The 23,966-nt window shown below is 37.7% G+C and overlaps 1 protein-coding gene across 1 annotated transcript in view; it reads right to left on the bottom strand.

Moving 5' to 3' along the window:
* Positions 1 to 23,966, bottom strand: part of LOC132378818 (fibrillin-1-like) — a 377,797-nt gene that overhangs the window by 158,407 nt on the left and 195,424 nt on the right. The window contains exons 19-24 of the mRNA XM_059946042.1: positions 15,940 to 16,065; positions 12,594 to 12,713; positions 11,625 to 11,762; positions 5,165 to 5,215; positions 4,464 to 4,589; positions 2,664 to 2,888 (exon numbers count right to left, since the gene is read on the bottom strand). Coding sequence (XP_059802025.1) covers positions 2,664 to 2,888; positions 4,464 to 4,589; positions 5,165 to 5,215; positions 11,625 to 11,762; positions 12,594 to 12,713; positions 15,940 to 16,065 — 786 coding nt within the window. The remainder of the gene's footprint in view (positions 1 to 2,663; positions 2,889 to 4,463; positions 4,590 to 5,164; positions 5,216 to 11,624; positions 11,763 to 12,593; positions 12,714 to 15,939; positions 16,066 to 23,966) is intronic.

The following is a 23,966-nucleotide window of genomic DNA, read 5'->3' as shown; positions in this document are numbered from 1 at the left end:
GAAAGTCCAGGTACGCTACACCCCCTGGCTCGCCCTTGTCCATTTTCATAGTTACATCCTCAAAAAATTCCAGAAGATTAGTCAAGCATGATTTCCCCTTTGTAAATCCATGCTGACTCGGACCGATCCCGTTACTGCTATCCAAATGTGCCACTATTTCATCTTTTATAATTGACTCCAGCATCTTCCCCACCACTGATGTCTGACTAACTGGTCTATAATTCCCTGTTTTTTCTCTCCCTCCTTTCTTAAAAAAGTGGGATAACATTTGCTACCCTCCAATCCTCAGGAATTGATCCTGAATCTATAGAACATTGGAAAATGATTACCAATGCGTCCACGATTCCTAGAGCCACCTCCATAAGTACCCTGGGATGCAGACCATCAGGCCCTGGGAATTTATCAGCCTTCAGTCCCATCAGTCTACCCAACACCATTTTCTGCCTAATGTGAATTTCCTTCAGTTCCTCCGTTACCCTAGGTCCTCTGGCCACTATTACATCTGGGAGATTGTCTGTGCCTTCCCTGGTGAAGACAGATCCAAAGTACCTGTTCAACTCGTCTGCCATTTCCTTGTTCCCCATAATAAATTCACACAGTCATGGGTACAGAGAGAGTAGTGCAGTGGGCTAAGCACACTCCCGAGGTGCACCAGTGTTGATCGCCAGTGAGGAGGAGATATTGTCACGAATTCGCAGAGACTGTGGTCTTCCAGTTAGGAAGTCGAGGATCCAATTGCAGAGAAAGATACAGAGGCCCAGGTTCTGTAACTTCTCAATCAGGATTGTGGGAATGATGGTGTTAAATGTAGAGCTATAATTGATTAACAGCATCCTGACATAGGTGTTTTTATTGTCCAGGTGGTCTGAAGCCATGTGAAGAGCCATTGAGGTTGTGTCTGCCATTGATCTGTTGTAGCGATAGGCATGATTATATCAGAGGATCTACTCTAGGACCAGAACGTAAGTGGCATCACAAAGAAGGCATGACAGCAATTCTACTTTCTTGGAATTTGCATGGATTCTGTTTGCCATCTAAAATTTTGGCAAACGTCTATTGATTCACAATGGAGAGCATCCTAATCAGTTGTATCATGGTATGGAAACACCAATGCCCAGGAATGGAAAATTTTATTAAAGGTGCTGGATAAAGCCCAGAACTTCACAGGCAAAGGCCTCTTTACCATTAAGCACATTTATGTGGTGGTCTGCCACAAAAAGGCAGCACCCATTATCAAGGACACCCACCATTCTGGCCATGCTTTCTTGTTACTATCATCGGGCAGGAGGTAGAGAAGCTTTAGATCCCACACCTCCAGGCTCAAGAATATTTACTTCCCAACAACCATCAGGAGTCTATGTGGATAACTTCACTCACCTCAACTCTGAACTGATGCTATAACCTACAGGCTAACTTTCAAGAACACTTTACAACTCATATTCTCAGTATTATTATATATTTATTTGCACAATTTGTTTTCTTTTGCACATTGGTTGTCAGTCTTTGTTTATATATAGTTTATTGTAAATTCTACAGAATTTCTTTACTTTCATGCAAATGCCTGCAAGAATGTTAACTTTAATAGTAAATTTTACTTTGACTTTGAAACCTTTAACAAGCCAATGTAAATTTTGATGACTGGAATAACAGCATTAAAACAAATTCCAGCACATTTCTCAGGATGCACTGGAATTTCTAGACAAATTTTCTTTTATCACCTGATCCCGAATGTTTTATGTCTTAATTGAACCTACCCATTGCAAAACTTTTTGCTCCCACAGGACAGTAAGAAATTTCAAGATTGTATTTGTTTTTGATTTAATTTAATTAATTCTCATGTTATTATAGAAGGTTATACAAACTGCTACTGTCAACTGATTTTTGCAGAAATTGCAATTTGTATGGAACATAATCCATACCTTTTTATTCGGTAGTCACCAAAATTTAGAGTTAACAACTGGATTATGGATATACAATTATAAATTCTGCCATATTAAATTACACTAGAATTTTTTGCAAAATTATTTTTTACTTCCCACCCTAATTACAGTGAGTTGTTAAAATGGGCACTTTCAATATGTGTTTGGAGAACTGTGTCAAGTTGTTATTGAATTATCAATAGACTACTAAAAGTTATCAAATCCCAATTCAATATTAAGTTAATCCTATTTAAGCAGGCAAAAGGATTGTTATTTATCTTTTTCCTTTCTGTTATCCAGAATGTCTTAATTAAGTGAGCCACACACACAAAATGCTGGAGGAACTCAGAAGTCAGGTAGCATCTATGGTAAAGAGTACAGTCAATGTTTCAGGTGAAACCCTTTGGCAGGTCAGCAGGATTTTCTCTTGTTATAAATTAAATGAAATTAGTTATATTTTTATTGATCAAGGATTCGAGTACTGCTGGCATTAAGTTCCCAACTGTAAATCATCAACAGCATTTTGTCATTTATTTCTTAAACTGCCTGAGAATCTACACAACACTTACATGTAGGATTAGTGTAAAATATTAATGGTTTAATGGTCAGTGTAGACTCATGGGCTGAAGGTCTATTTCTGTGATGTATTTCTCGATGACTCTCAAACTTATACCTAAGAAAATTTGTGTAGCAAGCAAAATTATTATAAACTTTGTACTGTTATATGTTTAATGTAATATTTACCTTTAAAAAAGGGTTTCCCATCAGGTCCTTCTCTGCTGAAAATTCCAGGTCCTCGTGGACAAAGTGCTTTGTAGAGACTTGTTCCTTTCTCAGGACATTTTTCACAATCTGGCCCCCAAGCAGCACCAACAGAACAGCAGCAAGTATCCATGCGAAATCGTCCAGGCATGCGCTTCGTGCATTCATCCTCATCATATTTTAAATAGCAGTGTTCCAAACGAATATCTGCCCAAAGCAAAATGCAAAATTGTTACCTTAGACATAGAAATAAATAAAACTGTACAGTAACATGCTAAATTTTAATAATATTTGTCCTGTAATAATAAACAAGATACAAGTCATGCTCATCTGGTATAAGATTTTGTTGTGAGTAGAGCAGAGTGATCTAAGAATAACGGTGTATAGTTCCCTGAAGGTGGAATCTCATGTGGATAGGGTGGTGAAGAAAGCTTTTGGTATGTTGGCCTTTATAAATCAGAGCATTGAGTATAGGAGTTGGGATGTCATGTTAAAATTGTACAAGGCATTGGTAAGGTCGAATTTGGAGTATTGTGTACAGTTCTGGTCACCGAATTATAGGAAAGATGTCAACAAAATAGAGAGAGTACAGAGAAGATTTACTAGAATGTTACCTGGGTTTCAGCACCTAAGTTACAGGGAAAGATTGAACAAGTTAGGTCTTTATTCTTTGGAGCGTAGAAGGTTGAGGGGGGACTTGATAGAGCTATTTAAAATTATGAGGGGGATAAATCAAGTTGACGTGGATATGCTTTTTCCATTGAGAGTAGGGGAGATTCAAACAAGAGGACATGATTTGAGATTTAGGGGGCAAAAGTTTAAGGGTAACACGAGGGGGAATTTCTTTACTCAGAGAGTGATAGCTGTGTGGAATGAGCTTCCAGTAGAAGTGGTAGAGGCAGCTTCGGTATTGTCATTTAAAGTAAAATTGGATCGGTATATGGACAGGAAAGGAATGGAGGGTTATGGGCTGAGTGCGGGTCAGCGGGGCTAGGTGAGAGTAAGCGTTCGGCATGGACTAGAAGGGCCGAGATGGCCTGTTTCCATGCTGTAATTGTTATATGGTTAAGGATCTCTTTTGCTTCTCCTAGTCTGCAGGTGAACTAAAATGTTGATGAATTATCTTGTCTTTACCCCGATCAATTTGCCAATTGGGTGGATTATTATTGCTCTGATGCTTGGCTCTCAGATTGAAATAGCAACCTAGATCTCATTTGAGTTAGAGTTATTCATTTTAAAATTGCCATGGTCTTCACAGCTGCTTTACTATCCTGGGGTAGAAAAGAAGTGTACAAGTTTCCTTGCCTTGCTCAGACATACCTAGTAGCTGGAGATAAAAATGACCTTTTAATTTAGGTTTTCAGTTACACACCTGTGCTAGACTGCACATGGAGCAATCAAATAGGAAAGAAAAGATGATGTTTCTTAAACCTAACCATAAACCTTGCTTACATTTCACAAAAACACTTTTTAGCAATTTAATAGCAATCATATAAAGTGTCACAGCTCTCAATATAATAAACTATGAATAGTTATCACTTGATAACATTGAAATAACTGTTATACAGTAATTGAAATGTGAGGAAAATAATGTGTGGCAAAAGCACTGTGTAGATAATCTGCTGTGACCATGGTGTTCCAAAAGATTGAGATAGGAAGCAAATAAGTAGAAAAAGTTCATCACAGTAGACTCCAAATACTTTGCTTGATGGGCAGCCAAGAGTTTGCTCAATATGGCTGAGGTATCTATATTTTTTGGTTAAAAGTCTGTTCTATACTTACCAATACACGTCCTTCCACTGCTGTCCAGAGACATACCATGAGAACAGACACACTTAAATGATCCAGGTGTATTCACACAATCAGCATTAGTGCATACCCCAGGGAATACTACACATTCATTGACATCTAAAAGGAATTATAAAATAAAATAACTATGATTAAAAATGTTAGTTTCAAAAGTTACAAGCAGACATATTAAATAACATTTATCTAATTTTATTATGTAAATTAATAAAATAAGTATTATTCTGAACTAACTGGACAAAAAAAAATTAAATATACATTTGTAAAGGTGATCTCAAATGTGTAAACTCATACACAATGTCTATTTACGAAGCCAATTACAATGGAACGTGTTCCTCTTTAAGCCAATGAGTTTATCGTTAAAATGGTCTATGTTCTTGAAATGTGTAAAATGCATGGCGTTTTGCCATTCCTGAGTCTAATCACAAACAGGCTTGGATTCTGGATAAAAGTCATGTCATTTGAAAAGTTAAATTATTTACATCTTTGAGTATTTCTATAAATGAATACCATCATCCACATATTAATTTTCATCTTTTGAGCCATTTAGATTTTATATACTTATTCAAATTCCCCTAGATTTTACAGTCATTTGTTGTTAGAAAAAAAAATATCATGTTCCAGCATTTGTGTTAGTGGACAAAGATACAAACAGGATACAGAAAGAGTTTAAATACCTTCACAGATTGTCCCATTAACTCTTGTAAATCCTTTAGGGCAGACACTGTCTAAAATAAAACAAAACTATAAGAAGTTTTTAAAAACAACATAAGTAAGTTATAATATGTGTACCTATGTTAAATTATACAAAACTATTGTCCTTTGAGTAGGAAGGAGTTCAAAAAAGATGCAAAGATGTCAACAATAATGAGACAGCCTACACAGGGGAGGTTGGAGGTGGAAGAACTTGAGGCCTGGTGCCGAGCAAATAACCTCTTCCTCAATGTCAACAAGACAAAGAAATAGTTATTGACTTCAGGAGAACTCATACCACTCATTCCTTTTTACATCAACAACACAGCAGGGAAATCACGAGGAGTTTTAAACTTCCTGGGAGTGTACATAACATACATCTTTTCTTGGTCACAGAACACATCCAATCCAATCAAGAAAGTTTACCAAAGTCTCCAGTTTCTGAGCAGGCTGAAGAGAGCTGGACTGTACACATCAATATTCATGACTTTCTAGAGACGCACAGCAGAGAGCGCCCTAACACTCTGCAGCACTGTGTGTGTGTGTGTGTGTGTGTGTGTGTGTGTGTGTGTGTGTGCGTGTGTGTCCTTAACTCCTGGTGGAGTTGTTGGGGCACCGTCATGACAAGCTTTTTACACCAATCTTTTTGGTGATTGCTCATCATACAGCATGACTTGGACATTTGAAACCTGGCGGAGCCCATCCCTCTCCAGGTTTTTGGGGCCAACTGGATTCGAACTTGGGAGCCTTTGCCACTATGTTACCAGCTGGCCACTCTGCATCACTGTATGGTATGGTAATTGTACTGTGGTGGTGATGCACCATCAATAACTCTTTCTGAGACGTAAAGGCGAGATATCAGCTTTTATTGACTGGAAGAAGGAACAAGCAGTGGTTGACCACCATACTACATCCTGGAGACTGAGAGGCCGGGCTCAGGCCTCAATCGCCTTTATACCGGGGTCTGTGGGAGGAGCCACAGGAGCAGTCAGCAGGGGGCGTGTCCAAACAGGTATACGTAATTCACCACAGGTGGACAGGAAGGTTTTACAATAGGGAGTCAAATCTGCCCAATGCATCACTGGCACCAGCCTACCTGTCATCAAGGATATGTATACAGAAAAGTGCTGGAAAAAGGCTAGGATGAAGGATTCCACCCAACCTGCTCGTGGACGGTCTGTCTCACTCCAATTAGGGAGGAGGCTATGTAGCAACCACACCAGGACCACCAGACTCAAAAACTGTTCCCTAAGCAGTAGGGCTGATCAACACCTCCACCCACTAGCCCCCTCCCCCACCATTACTTTATCATTTTCTGTCAGAGTCACCTTACATATAGACAGCCCTGTACCTGGCAACACTTAATGTACATACTAAATAGTTAATCTATGTTCATGGGTGATTCTTCAATTTGCATAATTTTTCTGTCCTTGAGGTAGATACTCAAGAAAAAAAGTTTTTACAAAGAACTAGTTTTAAAAGTTTTAAAATAGTAACTCTAAACTTTTTTCAGTATGCTTCATAAATAATGTTTTCTTAATTTTTAAGTAAATTAAAAATCTTAATGTTCCAGAATTTCACTATTTTGGGCTTATCCCCTACCCAGACTTTGTAACTTTGTATTCAAAATAAAGTAATAATAAGTATTAGATTCATGAAATTTTTAGTTTGTATTTTCTCATAAGAACTGTTAAAACAAATGTCAAGTTCATGGTTTTTTTTAATACAATTTGTACATTTTTATGATAAAGACCCGCTGTCCCCAACACTTCTGACATTACTAACACACAACAATGTGGTTGCCATGGAAATGAAAAGTGACGGGAGCATGTGGCTGTCATGGCAGAAGACTGACATCTTGATGTCCAGAAATGTGAATAATTTAAAGATTTATACCTCCTAACCTGAGAGTATATTTATTATGTGTCATTACCAGATGAGTTACTATTTGTGTGCTTTAATGGAGAAATAAATCACTTTATTTCTGTATATTTAAATTACATTTACAAGCTAGCTATCCAGTTGAGTTGGCAAGTGCAAGACTTAGCCAATTTTTTCTTTAAGAAGTGAGAAATGCCTTTACCATCACACAACTGGCAGTGAAGCTGTCAAGATAGCCCCAAAATCATCAGCAAACCGATCAAAAAAATAGAGACACACAATTAAAGACCCTGTGAAATATCAGCAGTACCTTGAAAGAGATACAAAAAAAGGAGACAGGAAAACTTAAGATCACCTCAAAATTACCAAAGCATAAACAAAGACTGAACAGCTGACAGTAGAGAGTTAATCAAATGGGCCACTGATAAGAAAAGACAGGCAGTACAATGTTTTAGAGCAGAGAATACCCTGCCAGAATCTCCAGCAGGACAGCAACAAGAACAGAATGACCTCCATCTTCCTGAGTCTTCACCTATGCACTAATGGAGACTATAAGAAGGTGCTTTAAATTTCAAATGTTGCTTTTTTCAGAGTTGAGATTTCTGTAAATGATTCATAAGTCTTACTGACAAATAAAAAGTGTGCGGTGGGTAAAGCAAATGCTTTGTCAGTGTTAAAAAGATGTTTCTCTTATGGACAGCTGAAAAATAATGATCTCTATAATCCGTTTTAAATTTGAGTTGCTGCTTGTTCCAGAGTTGGGGAGGGTTAGGCAGATGTTTTGTAAGCTGTTTTTTTGTAAGATTTTTTTTTAACAAGACTAGACAATGCCGAGTTTAGCTGGGCTGCCTATGCTTGTGTTTCATGTGGACATTTTTTCACAATGCCTGCCTTAAAAACTGTGATCTCTTACAGAATTTTGAGAAATAGTGCAGACTGTTAGGATGTGTTTTTAATTGTAATTGTTGATTCTTCTAGTTGGACAGATGTTTTGTCAGAGTTAATGTTAAAATAAAACCATTGTTTGTCAATGTCAAAAGTATGTTGTCACTACCATCACAGTGCACATTTTGATCGGAATTCAAGTTGTGTTTAGTAATATTGATTGGAACTCATTTGCTGGAGTCAAGTGCTTTGTTGCCAAAATCAGCATTCTGTTAAAAAAGGTTAAAATTCCAATAGTCTAATCAGTAAACAAATGTTTCATTGTTTAGCCAAGGAAAATATTGACAAGCTTAAAAAATATATGCTGAATGTACTTAAAATGAGTTAAAACGAATTTATTAAAGGCATGTTATTTGAAGGATTAACTTTGAAATTAGTTTTAAATTAAATTCAATAATTTGATGGTGTGATGGTAATAACACTCATCCATGAAAACTTTGTAGAAGCACCTTAAAATATAAAAGTTCTCAATGGTTGATCATGCCAAGATCTGGTCTTCATTCCAGAGCCTAAAATAAGGGTTATAACATAAACAAACAGAGCTCAAAGTAATTTTATTTTTTAGAATGTCAAATAGTCAAAGTGCCCCTAATTGAAGAATCACATAATTGAAGTTATGTATTGTATCTATATTTGTCATTTTTAAAATTAAAGGTTGAGTACCCCTTATCCAAAACTCCAAAATCTAAAACCCACCAAAATCTGAAATTTATTTGAGCACTGACATGACATCACAAATAGAAAATTCTACAAGGTGATGGGTAAGTTCCCAGGTGATGCACAAGTCTCTGTGGACCACAGACTGTTCTGAAAAGTGACCTCACATATGTAATGAATAGAAGTTAATAAAAAAAAGAAAAACAGAGTGCAAAATGAAGATCTGAATCACGTATTTAAAGAGTAGATTGATCCGCATGGAGAAAATATATGCTGCTTAATGGTATGCTGATCGTAAGATAAGCAAAGATCTACCATGACAAACTGAAAATTGAAGGTAATTGTGAATATTCAGCAGTCTGGTTGCAGAAACTTAAGAAAAGACAAGGCATTATAATTTTAAAGACTTGTGGTGATAAAGTGTCTAATGACCATGAAGAAATTCATTGGTTTGCCAAGAATGTGGCTGATGAAAATCTAACATGTTGAACGGCTGCATCAGTACATTTAGGCGAGGAAGTCTAAGACAAGGACTGCTTACCAGTAGCATGTAAATTTAGAGTCAGGAATGATGGTGATGCTGAACAGCTACTGACTGTCCACCTGGGCGGCCAAGGTAGTGATAGCTTTGTGATGGTTCAATGTACACATTATTGTTTCATGCACAAAATTATTAAAAACATTATATAAAACTATCATCAGGGTATACGTATAAGCTGTATTTGTAACATAAATGGATTTTGTGTTTAGACCAGGTCCCATTCCCAAGCTATCACATTATATAGATGCAAATATTCCAATATACCAAAAAATCAGAAACCCAAAACACTTCCAGCCCCAAGCATTTCAAATAAGGGGTGCTCAACCTGTATTGTGTTCTTTATCTTAGTGTGTTTTTATATGTTGCATCGGATCTGGACTAACAATTATTTTGTTCTCCTTTACACTTGTGTACTGAAAATAACATTGAACAATCTGGAATTTCAAATCTTGAATGTTGAACTGGTTTTTATAATATGCAGTTTATATTTTGTGTTTCAACATTTTATTTACTTCTCAAGCATTTTTTCCAGAGTCGACAATGAGCTACTTCCACTCCAGCTTTGAAGAGTGGAAGATGAGTGGAAGAGTGCATGAATTATTTCATTGTGAGGTGACTATTGATCATCAACTGCCATATAGAGCTTTGGCAGAAAGAGATGTATGAGTGTCTAAAAGAACTTGATAAGCTTTTTTGTATATGCACTTCATATTTTAAATAGTAATAACCCTTCTCACAAACAAGTACATTGATTCAGCAGTTAATATCTCACAAATCATTATGGCATTCAGCCATGAACACTGAACACAATTATATTTAATATATCTAAACAACATATTATTTTAAGACTGGATGCTTTATTCTCAATGAAATTATGTTTGATTTTATTATTTCAATTTAATTGTAATTGCATATTTTTGCATTATTCAATCTCTACTCCTTAAGTTGTCACTGAGTGAAAACCGTTAAGTTTTAAATGAGTTCTGCTTAAATACAGGTTTACCAGAAATTCATGGGAAGAATTATGGAGAAGGTAAATCTTTCTCAGCTTTATTTTATAGTATAATATTAATGTGATTCAGTTGCTTAATTTTCTTAGAAAAAACAAATCTTGCCAAATATAGATTTGCCAAAATCAAATCTTTATTTTGATGAAGATTGTGCTTTGTTGAATAATGACAAGTTCTTGGTGTATATCTAGATATCATATTACTTTCAGATTTATTGCTTATACTTGATGAAATATACATTTCAATTTAATATTTCAATTATAGATTTTTTAAAAAAATATATTTTATATTAAGGGAAAATACAAAGTAAACATTACTTTTTGACAGTTATGTTGTCATAACTAAAGAACAATACTATTAAATATTTATGGACAACTCAAATGGGTCCTAAACATTACCTGTTTTAAATGGTATTGTCCTGAAAACATTTAATTGTTTTAAATTTACCAGGAAGTTAGTGGATTGGTTTTGTTTCAATTCCCTTCTATTTTTGCCTGCAGTAAATACACATCATGATCAACAGCCTCTCACGGAGAAGCTGATGCTGATAACATAATTAATAGCAATAATATAATGGCTCCACATTTATTGAACCTTATGACTAAATATCTGACAATAATACAACCTCTTCACAAACACTATTTACTTAAATCAAAATTAAAATGCTACATTTCAATGAACTGCATGACGGTCCCCGAAGGTACTCTAGCTTGCTTAAAATCACAAAACTAAATTCATTGTGCAATTAATAAAGCTGTATTTGCATTAAACAAAAAATGTGCTCACTTACTAAAATTTACTCAAAACTAGCTTTAGGGAGTATAATGCAGATCCATAAGAGGGAAAAAACAGGTAATTTAAATAGAAATGGTGATGAAATCAAACTTGAAGGTGGATTGACAAATCTCTGAACAGTTTAACCTGTAAACTGGTAAGGTTCTAACCAAAGGCTTAATGCAGTGCCAAGAAATGTTAATGATACACATATACCTCTGGAAATCTTAAAAATCAAAATTTACAATAAGTTTGTGAAACAAATGTGAACAGCTGAAAACAGAATATGAAAAAAAAGCTCTTGAAAGCATAACTATTTCAATAATCTACTTTAGCTCTCTCCATTCTTTTGGACATTTATTAAGGTTTTATTAAATTACAAGCATTTGACCAATTGGTTTTCTATTGTACTCTGGTGACCTTTTTTCTAGCATTTGTGTGATGTAATTGTTCAGAAGCCATTCCATACTTGTTAGAATTATGAGAGTGTCAGGTAATGTATGCGGCATTGCACTGAACCATGTCCTCCCAAAAACCTCATGATTCCTGTAAGCTTATTAACACCACAGTGAAATATAAATAAACAACTTCAATACAGTGGAAACTATATTAACAGAATTACAGAAACATGATTACCTATTTTGCAAGGTTCACAAGGACTTCCCCAAGCAGCACCCAACGTTGCGCAGCACTGTGACTTCAGTGTGGCACCATTAATATTTATTTCACACTTTCCTCCAATGTGTTGCAACCAACAAGTCCCTTTAACCGTCTCTGCAGGAAAAGTATATTTCTACATGAAAATATGGATTAGAATAATTGTTTTTGATCAATGAACTAGAACCACTGACATGTGAAGATTTTCCAAAGTTTGTTTTCCCTAGAGTGGTGGAGGCTGAGGAGATAGGATTCCTCTTGTCCTCGCCTACCACCCCATTAGACTCTGCATATAGCACATAATTACCCATTGATTTTATAAAACAAAAATGGTTAAAGTGCTTCTATGACCAAGATACAGGTTTCCTCCGCTATCTGGAGGTAAAGCGTTCCTATGAAACCATTTGTAAGCTGAAATGTCATAAAGCGAAGAAGCAATTACCATTAATTTATATGGGAAAAATTTTTGAGTGTTGCCAGACCCAAAAATAAGCTACCAAATCATACTAAATAACACATAAAACCTGAAAAACATGAACATATAGTAAAAGCAGGAATTATATTATAAATATACAGTCTATATAAAGTAGAAATATTGTACGTATGGTGTAGTTTCACTTATCAGAATGGGGAAGACAATGAGCCAAAATTGATTTGGAGGAAAAAAATCGGCACGTACACGCATGCACACAACCACCCGCACAAGGCTTCACGGTCATGGTAGTCTTTCTCGGGGTAAACACGTATAAAGTGGGTATCTTTTTTTCATAAAAGCAAAAATCTTCTTTGGTTAGCGAAAACAGGTACTAATGTAGGTCTTCCGTAACAGCGAGCTGTCATAAAGCAAACGTTCGAAAAACGGGGGCCACCTGTATTTTGGATACCTCAGTAATATGTTAAAAAGAGATCATGTATTTTCTAAGAAAGTAAATATATACATGGACATACCAATACACCGAGTTTTAGATGCATCAAGAGTGCTTCCTTGGAAACACTGACATGAATAACTGCCAGGCACATTCTTACAATCTCCATTGATACAGGGATTGGTCTCACATTCATTAATATCTGATGAGGGAAGAAAAATTCAAGTTATTGTATGATAAAGCACAATCAGTACAAAACTTCTTTAAAATATCCTATGTTAATGTAAATCATGCTTTCAAATGTTATATTAACAATGGGTTTAATCTGCAGAATTCAAATGAATTAATTATGTTAAAATGTTTACATTCTAATATCATAATATAATTTCATCACATTAATGAGTTTAAATCCAAAAGATCATCCAGGATAGCAAGACACTTAAAACCACAGACTTTCATTATTCATCATGGAGAAACATGTACAAAGGGTTTATTTAATTTTTAAAATAAAATAATTAAAACATTCTCTGTTAACAATAACAACACAATTTTTGACTTTTAAAAAGTCAAAATTCCAGCATTCTTTTAAGTACTTTAGAACTTTCAGCTGTATTTGTGTGATGTTTAACCTACATTAAGATATTCATGGATCTGTTCAAAATTACTTTTAAGGTTTTATTCCTGAATACAAGTAATTATTTTTTTGTGGGAGATAACTTGTGGATTGGAGAGGGTTTGATCTCTATGGACTACCAGAAGATATTTCAATAAATTCCACATCACATCATATTGCCAAAAATGAAAATATATCAAATAGATTACTCACTGTTCAAAGTGGCAAGAGTTAAAAAAAAAGTGAAAGTATTGGTGGAATTCAAGCAACAGGTATGTTTATTCAAGTTCTTGACTGTTAAAAAGTTACAAATTGGAATAAACTGATCTGGCAAGCATAACTAGAACTTAAGAATTATGAAGAAATTCATTTTGAATTTGAAAATGAAAAGCTGAAATAGTCTCCTACTGATGAGAGTAGGAGGTATGAATAAGTAATGGAATGCATTTGAATGTTCATATGGATTGAGCATTAAAGGCTACAACAAAACAAAAATGCTGGAAATATTTAGTGGTCTGCACCACAGAATCAATATTTCAGGTCACAGACCCTTCCAGAACATACATGATATCGAACCTGTTTGTATTCCCACATATGTGGCTTATTTGCTGAGTATTTCTAGCAATTAATGTTTTTTGTTTAGACTGCCAATTTATCAGGGCTCCTTGATTCTTAGAACATGGGAATAGGCCTTCTAGCCCAGTTTGACCATGCCTTCAGTTCATCTGAGCTAGTCCATTTGACAGTGCTTGGTTCATATTCCTTTAAACAATTTCTTCTCATATATCTGTCCAAATGTCACTTAAACATTGTGATTGACCATAAGACATAGAAACAGATTTAAGCCATTTACCCATTCGAGTCTGCTCCACCATCATCGCTAATTTATTATCCCTCCATTCTCCTGCATTCTCCCCATACCTTTGATGTCCCCTACTTATCAAGAGTCTATCAAGCTCTGGTCTCCACTGTTGGCACGTGGCCAAGCGGTTAAGACATTGGTCTAGTGATCTGAAGTTTGCTAGTTGTGTTGTGTCCTTGAGCAAGGCACTTAACCACACATTGCTCTGTGATGATGCCAGTGCCCAGCTGTATTGGCCCTTGCCTTTCCCTTGGACAGCAATGGTGGCGTAGAGTGGGGAGACTTGCAGCATGGGCAACTGCCGGTCTTCCATACAACCCTGCCCAGGTCTGCACCCTGGAAACTTTCCAATGGTCTGTCAAGACTAACAAATGCCTATAAATTGGTCTCCACAGCCATCTGTGGCACTGAATTCCACAGATTCACCACATTCTGGCTGAAGAAATTTCTCCTCATCTCTGTTCTAAAGAGACATCCTTCTCTGGATTTCCAGGAGGCCTTTGACAAGGTGCTGCACTAGGCTGCTGGGCAAAACAAGAGCCCATGGTATTACAGTAAAGATACTAGCATGGATGGAGCATTGGTTAATCGGCAGGAGGTAATCAGTGGGAATAAAAGGTTTCTGATTGATTGCCGGCGATCAGTAGTGTTCTGCAGCAGCCAGTTTTGAGACCGCTTCATCTTACGTTAAAATCAGTGATTTAGATGATGGAATGAATGGCTTTGAGACCAAGTTTGCAGAAGACACAAAGATAGGTGGAGGGGCAGATAGTGTTGAGGAAGCAGGAAGTTGCAGAGGATTTAAGACAGATTAGGAGAATGGGAAAAAGTGGCAGATGGAATACAGTATCTGGAAGTGTATGGTCATGCACTTAGGCAGAAGGAGTAAAAGCATAGATTATTTTCTAACAGGGAGAAAATTCAAAAATCTGAGGTGCAGAGGGACTTGGGAATCCTTGTGCAGGATTCCTTAAAGGTAAACTTGCAGGTTGAGCTGGTGGTGAGGGACGCAAATGCAATGTTAGCATTCATTTCAAGAGGACTAGAATATAAAAGCAAGGATGTAAGGTTAGGTTATTAAGGTTTTATAAGGCACAGGTGAGGCCTCACTTAGAGTATTGTGAGTAGTTTTGGGCTTCTTATCTAAGAAAGGATGTACTGACACTGACAGGGTTCAAAGGAGGTTTATGAAAAATATTCCAGGAATGAAAGGCTTATCATATGAGGAGTGTTAGATGGCTCTGGGCCTGTACTTGCTGGAATTGAAATGAATTGGAGGGTGGGGAAATCTCATTGAAACCTTTTGTATGTTGAAAGGTCTAGATAGAGTGGATGTGTAGAGAATGTATCCTATAGTTTGGGGCAATGTCTTATAAGGATAGACTGAACAGGATATATTGGTAATCTGAAAATTAGAAGAAAGAAAAATGATTCAAATATGTGTAGTTGACAGAGTACATGTTTGAAGAATGTTTCTTTTTATCAAAGTGTCTAAGACCAGAGGGTATTAACCTCAGTATAAAGGGCTGCCCATATAAGACTTAAATGAGAAAGATGGATTGTACTTTTTTGGAATTCTTTTTTATAGAAGGCTGTGGAAGCTGAATAATTGAATATATTTAGAGCTGATACAGATTTTTAATCAGTATGAGAATCAAACATTCTGGGCAGAGGATAGGAAAGTAGATTTCATCAACCATGATTTTATTTGATGGCATTGCAAGTTGAAAAGGTCAAATGCGTACTCTTGTTCCTCTCTCTTATGATATTATGGTACTTCCTTTACCTTAACTAAAATGTGTTACTTTGAAGATATAGAAATTTTAGCTTCAAATTTTAGGTTTATTTCTGTACCATGGTTTTGGACATTAAGGCAAACCTGTTGAGTACTGATCTCTGAAAATTAAGAAAGGAAGCATTGTAGGGACACTTGGTAAGATTAAAGCACCTTACCTTCACATGTTTCAGATTCAGGTTTAAACACATATCCTTTTGGACAGGAACAGGTATAACTCCCAGGTGTGTTTCTGCAGAGACCATTGTCACATAATAATCTGTTCACAAAACACTCATCAATATCTGCAAAAAAAGGAGAGATTTTTAAATGTGTATCCAAAGAAAAACTCCATTTTTATTCTACTATTGAAAGCATGACAAAAGATGATATGCTAGTTTCTTTTAAATTCAGTGCTGTGTAGTTCACTGAGGACATAGCAGTGCAACAGGATTGCGCTTCTAAATAAAGACTCATTGCGGATCATTAGCAATAATGATTGAATTTTACAAAGCAATATATACTGTTTCTCAATGACTTAAAATGACACCTCTCTATATTAAAATTATTCTGACAATAATGACAGAGGCAAGAGACCAAAAGAGGATGTAATCATCCGTTTTGTTTCATCGTGACCTTCAAATCCTTATGGATGAGATGCAGAATTGAGATACTCTATGTTAGGTCCGAGTTGGAGACATTCCAAGGCAACAAGCAGGAGAAAATACCTGTTAATAGAACTTTCGGTATATAATGAGACATCATGCAATGTGGTGGAATTCTGCAAAAATTCCATTCCTTGCAACATATTTCAATTTGAGAATTCTGACACATTAAGATGGACTACTACCTTCAGATGCGACACTGATTTCCGATACACTCATATATACTAATACTGGCAGCCAGCCACAGAGAAATCAAGCAAGGAAGTAGTGTCATTGTAAGACATTCAATACTTACACTTTGTCATCTCGGCTAATACTGCAGGCATCCAATACCCAGTCCTGCACACAAGAGAACTCTTCTGGGCTCAGAGCCTAACTAGGTTGAAGGAAAAGTTCTCCTGAGAGAAACTGGGACATCACAGCCCTATGCAGCAGGCACAACCAAAGAAGCCCTGAATTTTTTGAAACCTGGTATACAGGTATCTCTTCCTTCTTATTTGAAATGACTGCTTTACCTACACATATGCATTTACTATACCTGCTACTTATATTACCAAGTCCAGGAATTCAGAATGCCCACATTAAGCCTTAATTTATACAGATATGGAGGCATGCAAACCACACACCAATCTGTCCAACAACAGAGGAGATGGTGAAGGATGGTGATCTTAAGGAGGAAAAGGCCACTTTACAATTGTACCTGACACTGCTCAGTATCATTTCAAGTACTGATAATGTGAACGCAGAATGGATTGGAGGGTCATGTTTAACATTCAGTGAGAAATATAATCAGCTCAGGAGTGAAGAAAAGTTAGAGTGCTAGGTCTCCAGCACAGTCCCATGCAGTATAAATGAGGATAATGGTAAGAAAACACATGGAAGCAAGGTGTATGGAGTTAATCTCAATGCGTTGTGTGGCTTGCTTAACAAAAAAAGCAAGGGACATGCAGGACCTCACCTTCAACTATAATTGTTCATGGTAAGCCAGGAGTATAATGATTCCAGTCAGGAAGTGGGAGTACTTTTAATACAGTTGGTACAATACTTTCAAATAATGAAAACATCTCCTCCACAATGTCCATCAGCACAGGAGCACTGCAGGGATGTATATTTAGCTCTCTGTTCTACACACTTTACACCTATGACTGTGTGGTTAAGTAGAACTCCAACACTATATACAAGTTTGCTCTTGCTATCACTGTTGTGAGCTGAATCAAAGATGGTAATGAATCAGCATACAGGACAGAGATTGAAAATTTGACATGGTGTAATAACAATAATCTCTCACTCAATGTCAATAAGACTAAAGAATTGATTGTAGACTTCAGGAGAGGGAAACCAGAGGTCCAAGAGCCAGAAATCATTGGAGGATCTTAGGTGGAGAGGATCAGTAACTTTAAATTCCTGGGTGTCTCTACCTCAGAGGACCTGTCCTGGACCCATCATATAAATATAATTGCAAAGAAAGCACAACAGTGTCTCACTTCCTCAGAGGTCTGCGGAGATTCAGCACGTCATCAAAAACCTTGGCAAACTTGTGTGGTGGAAGGTGTGCTGACTGGCTGCATTACAGCCTTTTACTGGAACACCAATGCCTTTGAGCAGAAAATTCTACAAAAGATAGTGGATTCAGCCCAGTACATCTGGGTAAAACAATAACTATTGAGCACATTTACATGAAACATTGCAGGAGAAAAGTAGCATCCATCAACAAAGATCCTTACCACCCAGGCCATGCACTTTTCTCGCTGCTGCCATCAGGTAGAAGATACAAGTGCCTCAGGACTTGTTACTACCCCTCAACCATCAGGCTCTTGAACAAAAGGATATAACTGCACTCACTTAAGGACACTTTTATCTTGTTATTTCATACTCGTTATTTATTGCTATTTATTTGTAATCTGCATTTGCACAGTTTGTTTATAGTTTACAGATCATGTTTACATCTATTGTTCTATAGATTTGCTAAGTATGCCCGTAGAAAAAGAATCTAGGGTTGTATGTGGTGAAATGTACATACTTTGACAATAAATCTTACTTCCAACTATGAACAGTTGCTTAAGGAACAGATTTTTGCTTTTGTGGAGATGCCGGCAGAGTTTTGTGAACTTTGTGAGATATTAAAAAAAGTAGGTAAATCTTTGAAAAATCAGAGAATTGAGGGCTATGGTAAATTGGTAAAATAGGGGAATGAAGCCTGTGATAGACCAGTGATTATTGTACTGAATGGCAAGATGGGCCTATTCCAGCTCCTACTTAATTTAATGTTCTTATATCCCATCAGGAAACTGCTGACTGCTGGCCAAGAGAAAACTGTTGTGACTACTTCCCAGGATTGATTGTTGTAATTTGAGAGGTTACTGACCTTCACCAGAGAACATAATTGGGGGCAGATCTCTCAGACCATACAGGAAGGATGTTCCCAATGCCTGGAGAATTCATAACTAGGGTTGTAGCCTCCAGATAAGTGTGTGCCATTTAGATCAAGATCAGAAGAAATGTTTTCATCCAAAGGATGATGAAGATGTGAAATTTTTTATTGCAGAAGTAGTTGAGGTCATCATTGAATATACTTAAGAAGGAAGCAGATCCAACATTTAATGGATAAGGCATCAAGGGATAGGGCCGGAAAGTGGGAACAGGACAATGAAGTGGATGATCAGCCTTGATTGTATGGACCAGTGAACAGGTTGAGGGACTGAATGACTTGCTTCTGTTCCTATTTTCTATTATAATTAAGACAATTACAAAGATATTAAGGCAGAAGAAGACAAGGAAAGAAGATTAGAACGTAAGAAGTTAGATAAGTGCTGACAGAGATTTAAGGAGATAGGTTATAATTACAGACAAACTTTTCACTGGGCTTCGAGTGAGCACAGGTATCAATTTTAACTGACATTTCAATGACAAACTCTGCCATCTTCATCAGGGATGATGCCTGGGCATATCTAGTCTGGTGGTATTTATACCCGTCATCCATAGTGGCATCAGTGCTGGATTTTGGGGCGGAAGGTTCTGTGTTCGAATCCAGCCAGATCCCGAGCACGCTTTCCATCCATGCTGGGTTGAGCGCTGAGCTAGCAAATTGACCTCGTAAAACAGAAGTTGCCTGCTACAGAAACATCAGCAAAAAGTTGATGGCCTATGCTCTCTTGTGAGTTGAAAGGCAATTTCTCTTTTTCTCTTCTCTCATCCATCCCTGCTAATCGGTTAGTCCTCATCCAATCAGGGTTCCACTGTTGCACCTTGTTTACAATCAAAATCCAGTTCTTACTTAGAGTGAGACCTTTGTCTTTGTTAAAATTCTTTTCCTCTACTTTTATTTCAATGGCTTCCTTCACCATGTGGTCCCAAAAGACATTGGTGCAGCACAGTAGTTTTGTGCCATTGAAGTGAATCCTATGGCCATTGCAAATTCAATATTGTGCTACCACCAGTTTCTCCAGGTAACCCAAATGGATACACCTCCTGTGCTCCTTGATGTGGGTTTCCACCATGTGTTCCATCTGGCCGATATACACTACTCTTCATTCACAGGGAATCCTGTAAATGTCAACAGTCCTGAGTCCCAGGACATCCCTGCATAAGCTGTGATTTGAGCTTCCTTACAGGTTTGTAGATGGTATTAATCCGCTATTTATTCAGGATCCTGGCAATCCTTCCAGAGACCATGGAAATATAGGGAAGACAGATGGTAGCAACAGGTTCCTCCTCGTTGTTAGTTTTCCTGCCTTTTCTGCTGGCCCTTTTAAGGGCCCGATTGATTTCCTTCACCTAGTAGCCATTCTGTAGAAACATCATGCGTAATCATCTTATTTCCTCACGAAGACTCTCCGGGTTCAAAATAGTTTTTGCAAAGTTAATCAAAATAGAAAGAGCTGCTCTATGTTAGGAGGTGTGATGGTGGCTGTTATTGTTAAGGTATAAATCCGTGTGAGTGGGTTTCTGATAGATGCCATGACCAAGGCTATCTTCTGGTTTCCGCTGTATTCTACTTTGATTAACTGTGCAAAAAAACCCAGAGAAACGAAACACTTCTGGCCAAGTATTTTGGATAAGGGGTACTCAAAGTGTACTAAGGAAGCAATAGCAGGACACATAGATAATTATAATATAAGCAGATTCAACATGACTCCATGAAAGTAAATCATATTTGACAGATTTTTAGAGTTCTTTGAGTCTGTAATGAGCAGCACAAATAGAAGGGAAGCAGGGGGAGCAGAAGAACTTGAATATTCAAAAGGCATCTGATGAAGTACCCTATGAATGATTATCGAAAAAATATTCATGCCTCTGGGCCTAGTATATTAGTATGTTGAGGACAGTGTAACTGGTAACAACCATTCAGGATAAATGGGTAATCTTCAGGCTTGCAAACTCTACCGGTGTAATTAGACTTACTGTAGGTCCTCAATTTCTTCCAATCTACATTAATGAATATTGGATAAAGACACAGAATACATTGTAATGTGACTTGCTGATAATTCAGTAAGTAGGAAAAGAAGTTGTGAGGATGACACAAAGAATCTGCAAAGATAAATAAATAGATTAAATCAAAAACACAAGAGACTCTGCAGATGCTGCAAACCCACAGCTATAGACACAAAATACATGGAGGAACTCAGCAGGTTAGGAAGCATCTATGGAGAGGAATATATAGTTGATGTTTCAGCCCAGTTCATCGGGACTGGAAAGGAAGTGGGAATAAGCCAGAATAAGAAGGTATCAGCGGATACCTTCCTATCAGGAGAAAGACCACAAGCCACCAATTGCCAAGTGTGGTGGAAAGTGGTGGGTGTGGGAGTGGGGATGAATTAAGAAGCAGGGTGGTGATAGGTGGAAGAGGTAAAGGTCTGAAGAAGAAAGAATCTATCGGCAAAGGAGAGTGGACCATGGGAGAAAGGGAAGGAGAGACACAGAGGAAGGTAATGGGTAGACGAGAAGAAGGAGTATGAAGTGAGACAGAATGGGGAATGGCAAGAAAATGAGAAGGAAGAAGAGGGAGAAATTTCCAGAAATTGGAAAAATCAGTTTTCATGTCATCAGATTGGAGGCTATCCAGGTGGAATATGAGGTGTTCCTCCAGCCTTTGAGTGGCCTCATTATGGCAGTAGGGGAGGCCATGGACTCACATGTTGAATAGGAATAGGATGTAGAATTAAAATGGCTTGCCAATAGGGAAACATGCCTTTTGTGGTGGATGGAGCAAAGCTGCTCAACCCACTTCATGAGCGTCATCAGATCTCACTGTAGCAGAGGAGGCTGCACTGGGAGTATTGGATATAGTAAACAACTCTGACACACTTGCAGATGAAGCATCACCTCACCTGAAAGGTCTATTAGGGGCCCTGAATGATGACGAGGGAAAAGCTGTAGGGGCAGATTGCATGGATAAGTGCCAGGGTGGAGATCAGTGGGGATAGACAAGTGGACAAGGGAGTTACATAAAGAGTGATCCCTGCAGAATGCAGAAAGTAGAAGGGGAATGTGAAGATGTGTTTAGTGGTAAAATCCTGAAGAAGGTGGCAGATGTTACAAAGAATGATTTGCTGGATGTAGAGGCTCATGGATGGTAGGGAAGGACAAGATGAATTCTCTCCATAAGGCTATAGGAGCAGAATTAAGCCGCTCAGCCTATCGAGTCTGCTCCACCATTCTGTCATGGCTGATTTAGTCTTCCTCTCAACCTCATTCTCCTACCTTCTCCCATAACCTTTGATACCCTGACTAACCAAGAACCTTTCAACCTCCACTTTAAATATACTCAATTACTTGGTCTCCACAGCTATCTATGGCAATGAATTCCACAGATTCACCACCCTCTGGCTAAAGGAATTCCTTTTCATCTTTGCTCTAAAGGTTAATTTGCAACTTGAGTCGGTGGTGAGGGAGGCAAATGTGATGTTAGCATTCATTTCAAGAGAACTAGAATATTAAAGCAAGGATATAACAATGAATCTTTATAAGGCATTGGTGAGGCCTCACTTGGAATATTGGGAGCAGTTTTGGGCCCTTATCTAAGAAGTGCTGCACCGACATTGGAGAGGGTTCAAGGGAGGTTCACGAAAATGATTCCAGGATTAAAAGGCTTATCATATGAGGAGCGTTTGATGGCTCTGGGCCTGTACTCACTGGAATTCAGAAGAATGAAGTTGGATTTCATTGAAAACTTTGAATATTGAAAGTCTTTAATAGAGTAGATGTGGAGAGGATGTTTCCCATGATGTGGAAGTCTAAGACCAGAGGACATAGCCTCAGAACAGAGTGACGTTCACTTAGAATGGAAATCAGGAGGAATTTCTTTAGCCTGAGAGTGGTGAATCTGTGGAGTTTGTTGGCACAGGTGGCTGTGGAAGCCAAGTCATTGGGTATATTTAAGACTGAGGTTGATAGATTCTTGATTGGTCAGGGCATGAGGAGTTACAGAGAGAAGGCAAGAAATTGGGGCTGAGTGAGAAATGGATCAGTCATGATGAAATGGCAGAGCAGATTCAATGGGCCAAATTGCCTAGATCTGCTCCTATATCTTAAGGTCTAAATGGATGTGCTTCTATTCTGAGGCTCTGCCCTCTGGTCCTACACACACTCACTATAGGAAACATCTGCTCCACATCCACTCTGTCTAGGCATTTCAAATGCAATAGATTTCAATGAGATTCCCCTCATTCTTCTAAATTTCAGCATGTACAGGCCCAGAGGTACTCAATGCTCCTCATACGGTAACCCTTTCATTCCTGGGAAACATTTTCGCAAACTTCCTCTGTATCCTCTTCAACGTCTTTCATTCCCGGGATAATTTTTGTAAATCTACTCTCCAATACAGCACATCTTTTCTTAGAAAAGGCCCAAAACTGCTCAATTATTCCAAATGTCATCTGACTAATGACCTATAAAGCCTCAGTATCACATCCATGCTCTTATATTCTAATCCTCTCAAAATGAATTATTACACTGCATTTGTCTTCCTTACTACTGGTTAACCTATAAGGGATCGTGCTCAAGGACTCCCAAGTTCCTCTGCATCTCGATTTTTGAATTTTCTTCCTGTTTGGAGAATAATCTACGTCTTTACTCATTCTCCTTCTAACAAAGTGCATGATGATACACTTTCCAACACTACGTTCCATCTGCCACCTCTTCGCCCGTTCTCCCAATCTGTTCAAATCTTTCTGCAGACTCCCTGCTTTCTCAACACTGCTTGCCCCTCCATCTGTCTCTGTATCATCTGCAAACTGGACAAATAAGCCATCAATTCTGTCATCCAAATTGTTGACATATAATGTGAAAAGAATTGGTCCCAACACTACTAGTTATTGGCAGCTGACTAGAATGGGCCCACTCCTTGCCTGCTGCCAGTCAGCAAATTTCCTATCTGTGCTGGTAACTTTCTTGCAAAGCTATGGGTTTTTATCTTATTTAACAGCCTCATGTGCAGCACCTTGTCAAAGACCTTCTGAAAATCCAAGTAACATCCACTGACTCTCCTTTGTCTATGCTGCTTGTTATTTGCTCAAAGAATTCCAAGATCTGTCAGGTAAGAT

Source organism: Hypanus sabinus, chromosome 21 (genome assembly GCF_030144855.1).
Source record: "Hypanus sabinus isolate sHypSab1 chromosome 21, sHypSab1.hap1, whole genome shotgun sequence".
NCBI lineage: Eukaryota > Metazoa > Chordata > Chondrichthyes > Myliobatiformes > Dasyatidae > Hypanus > Hypanus sabinus.
Note: the sequence above shows the minus strand (reverse complement) of the source record. Positions and strands in the feature narration are given on the sequence as shown.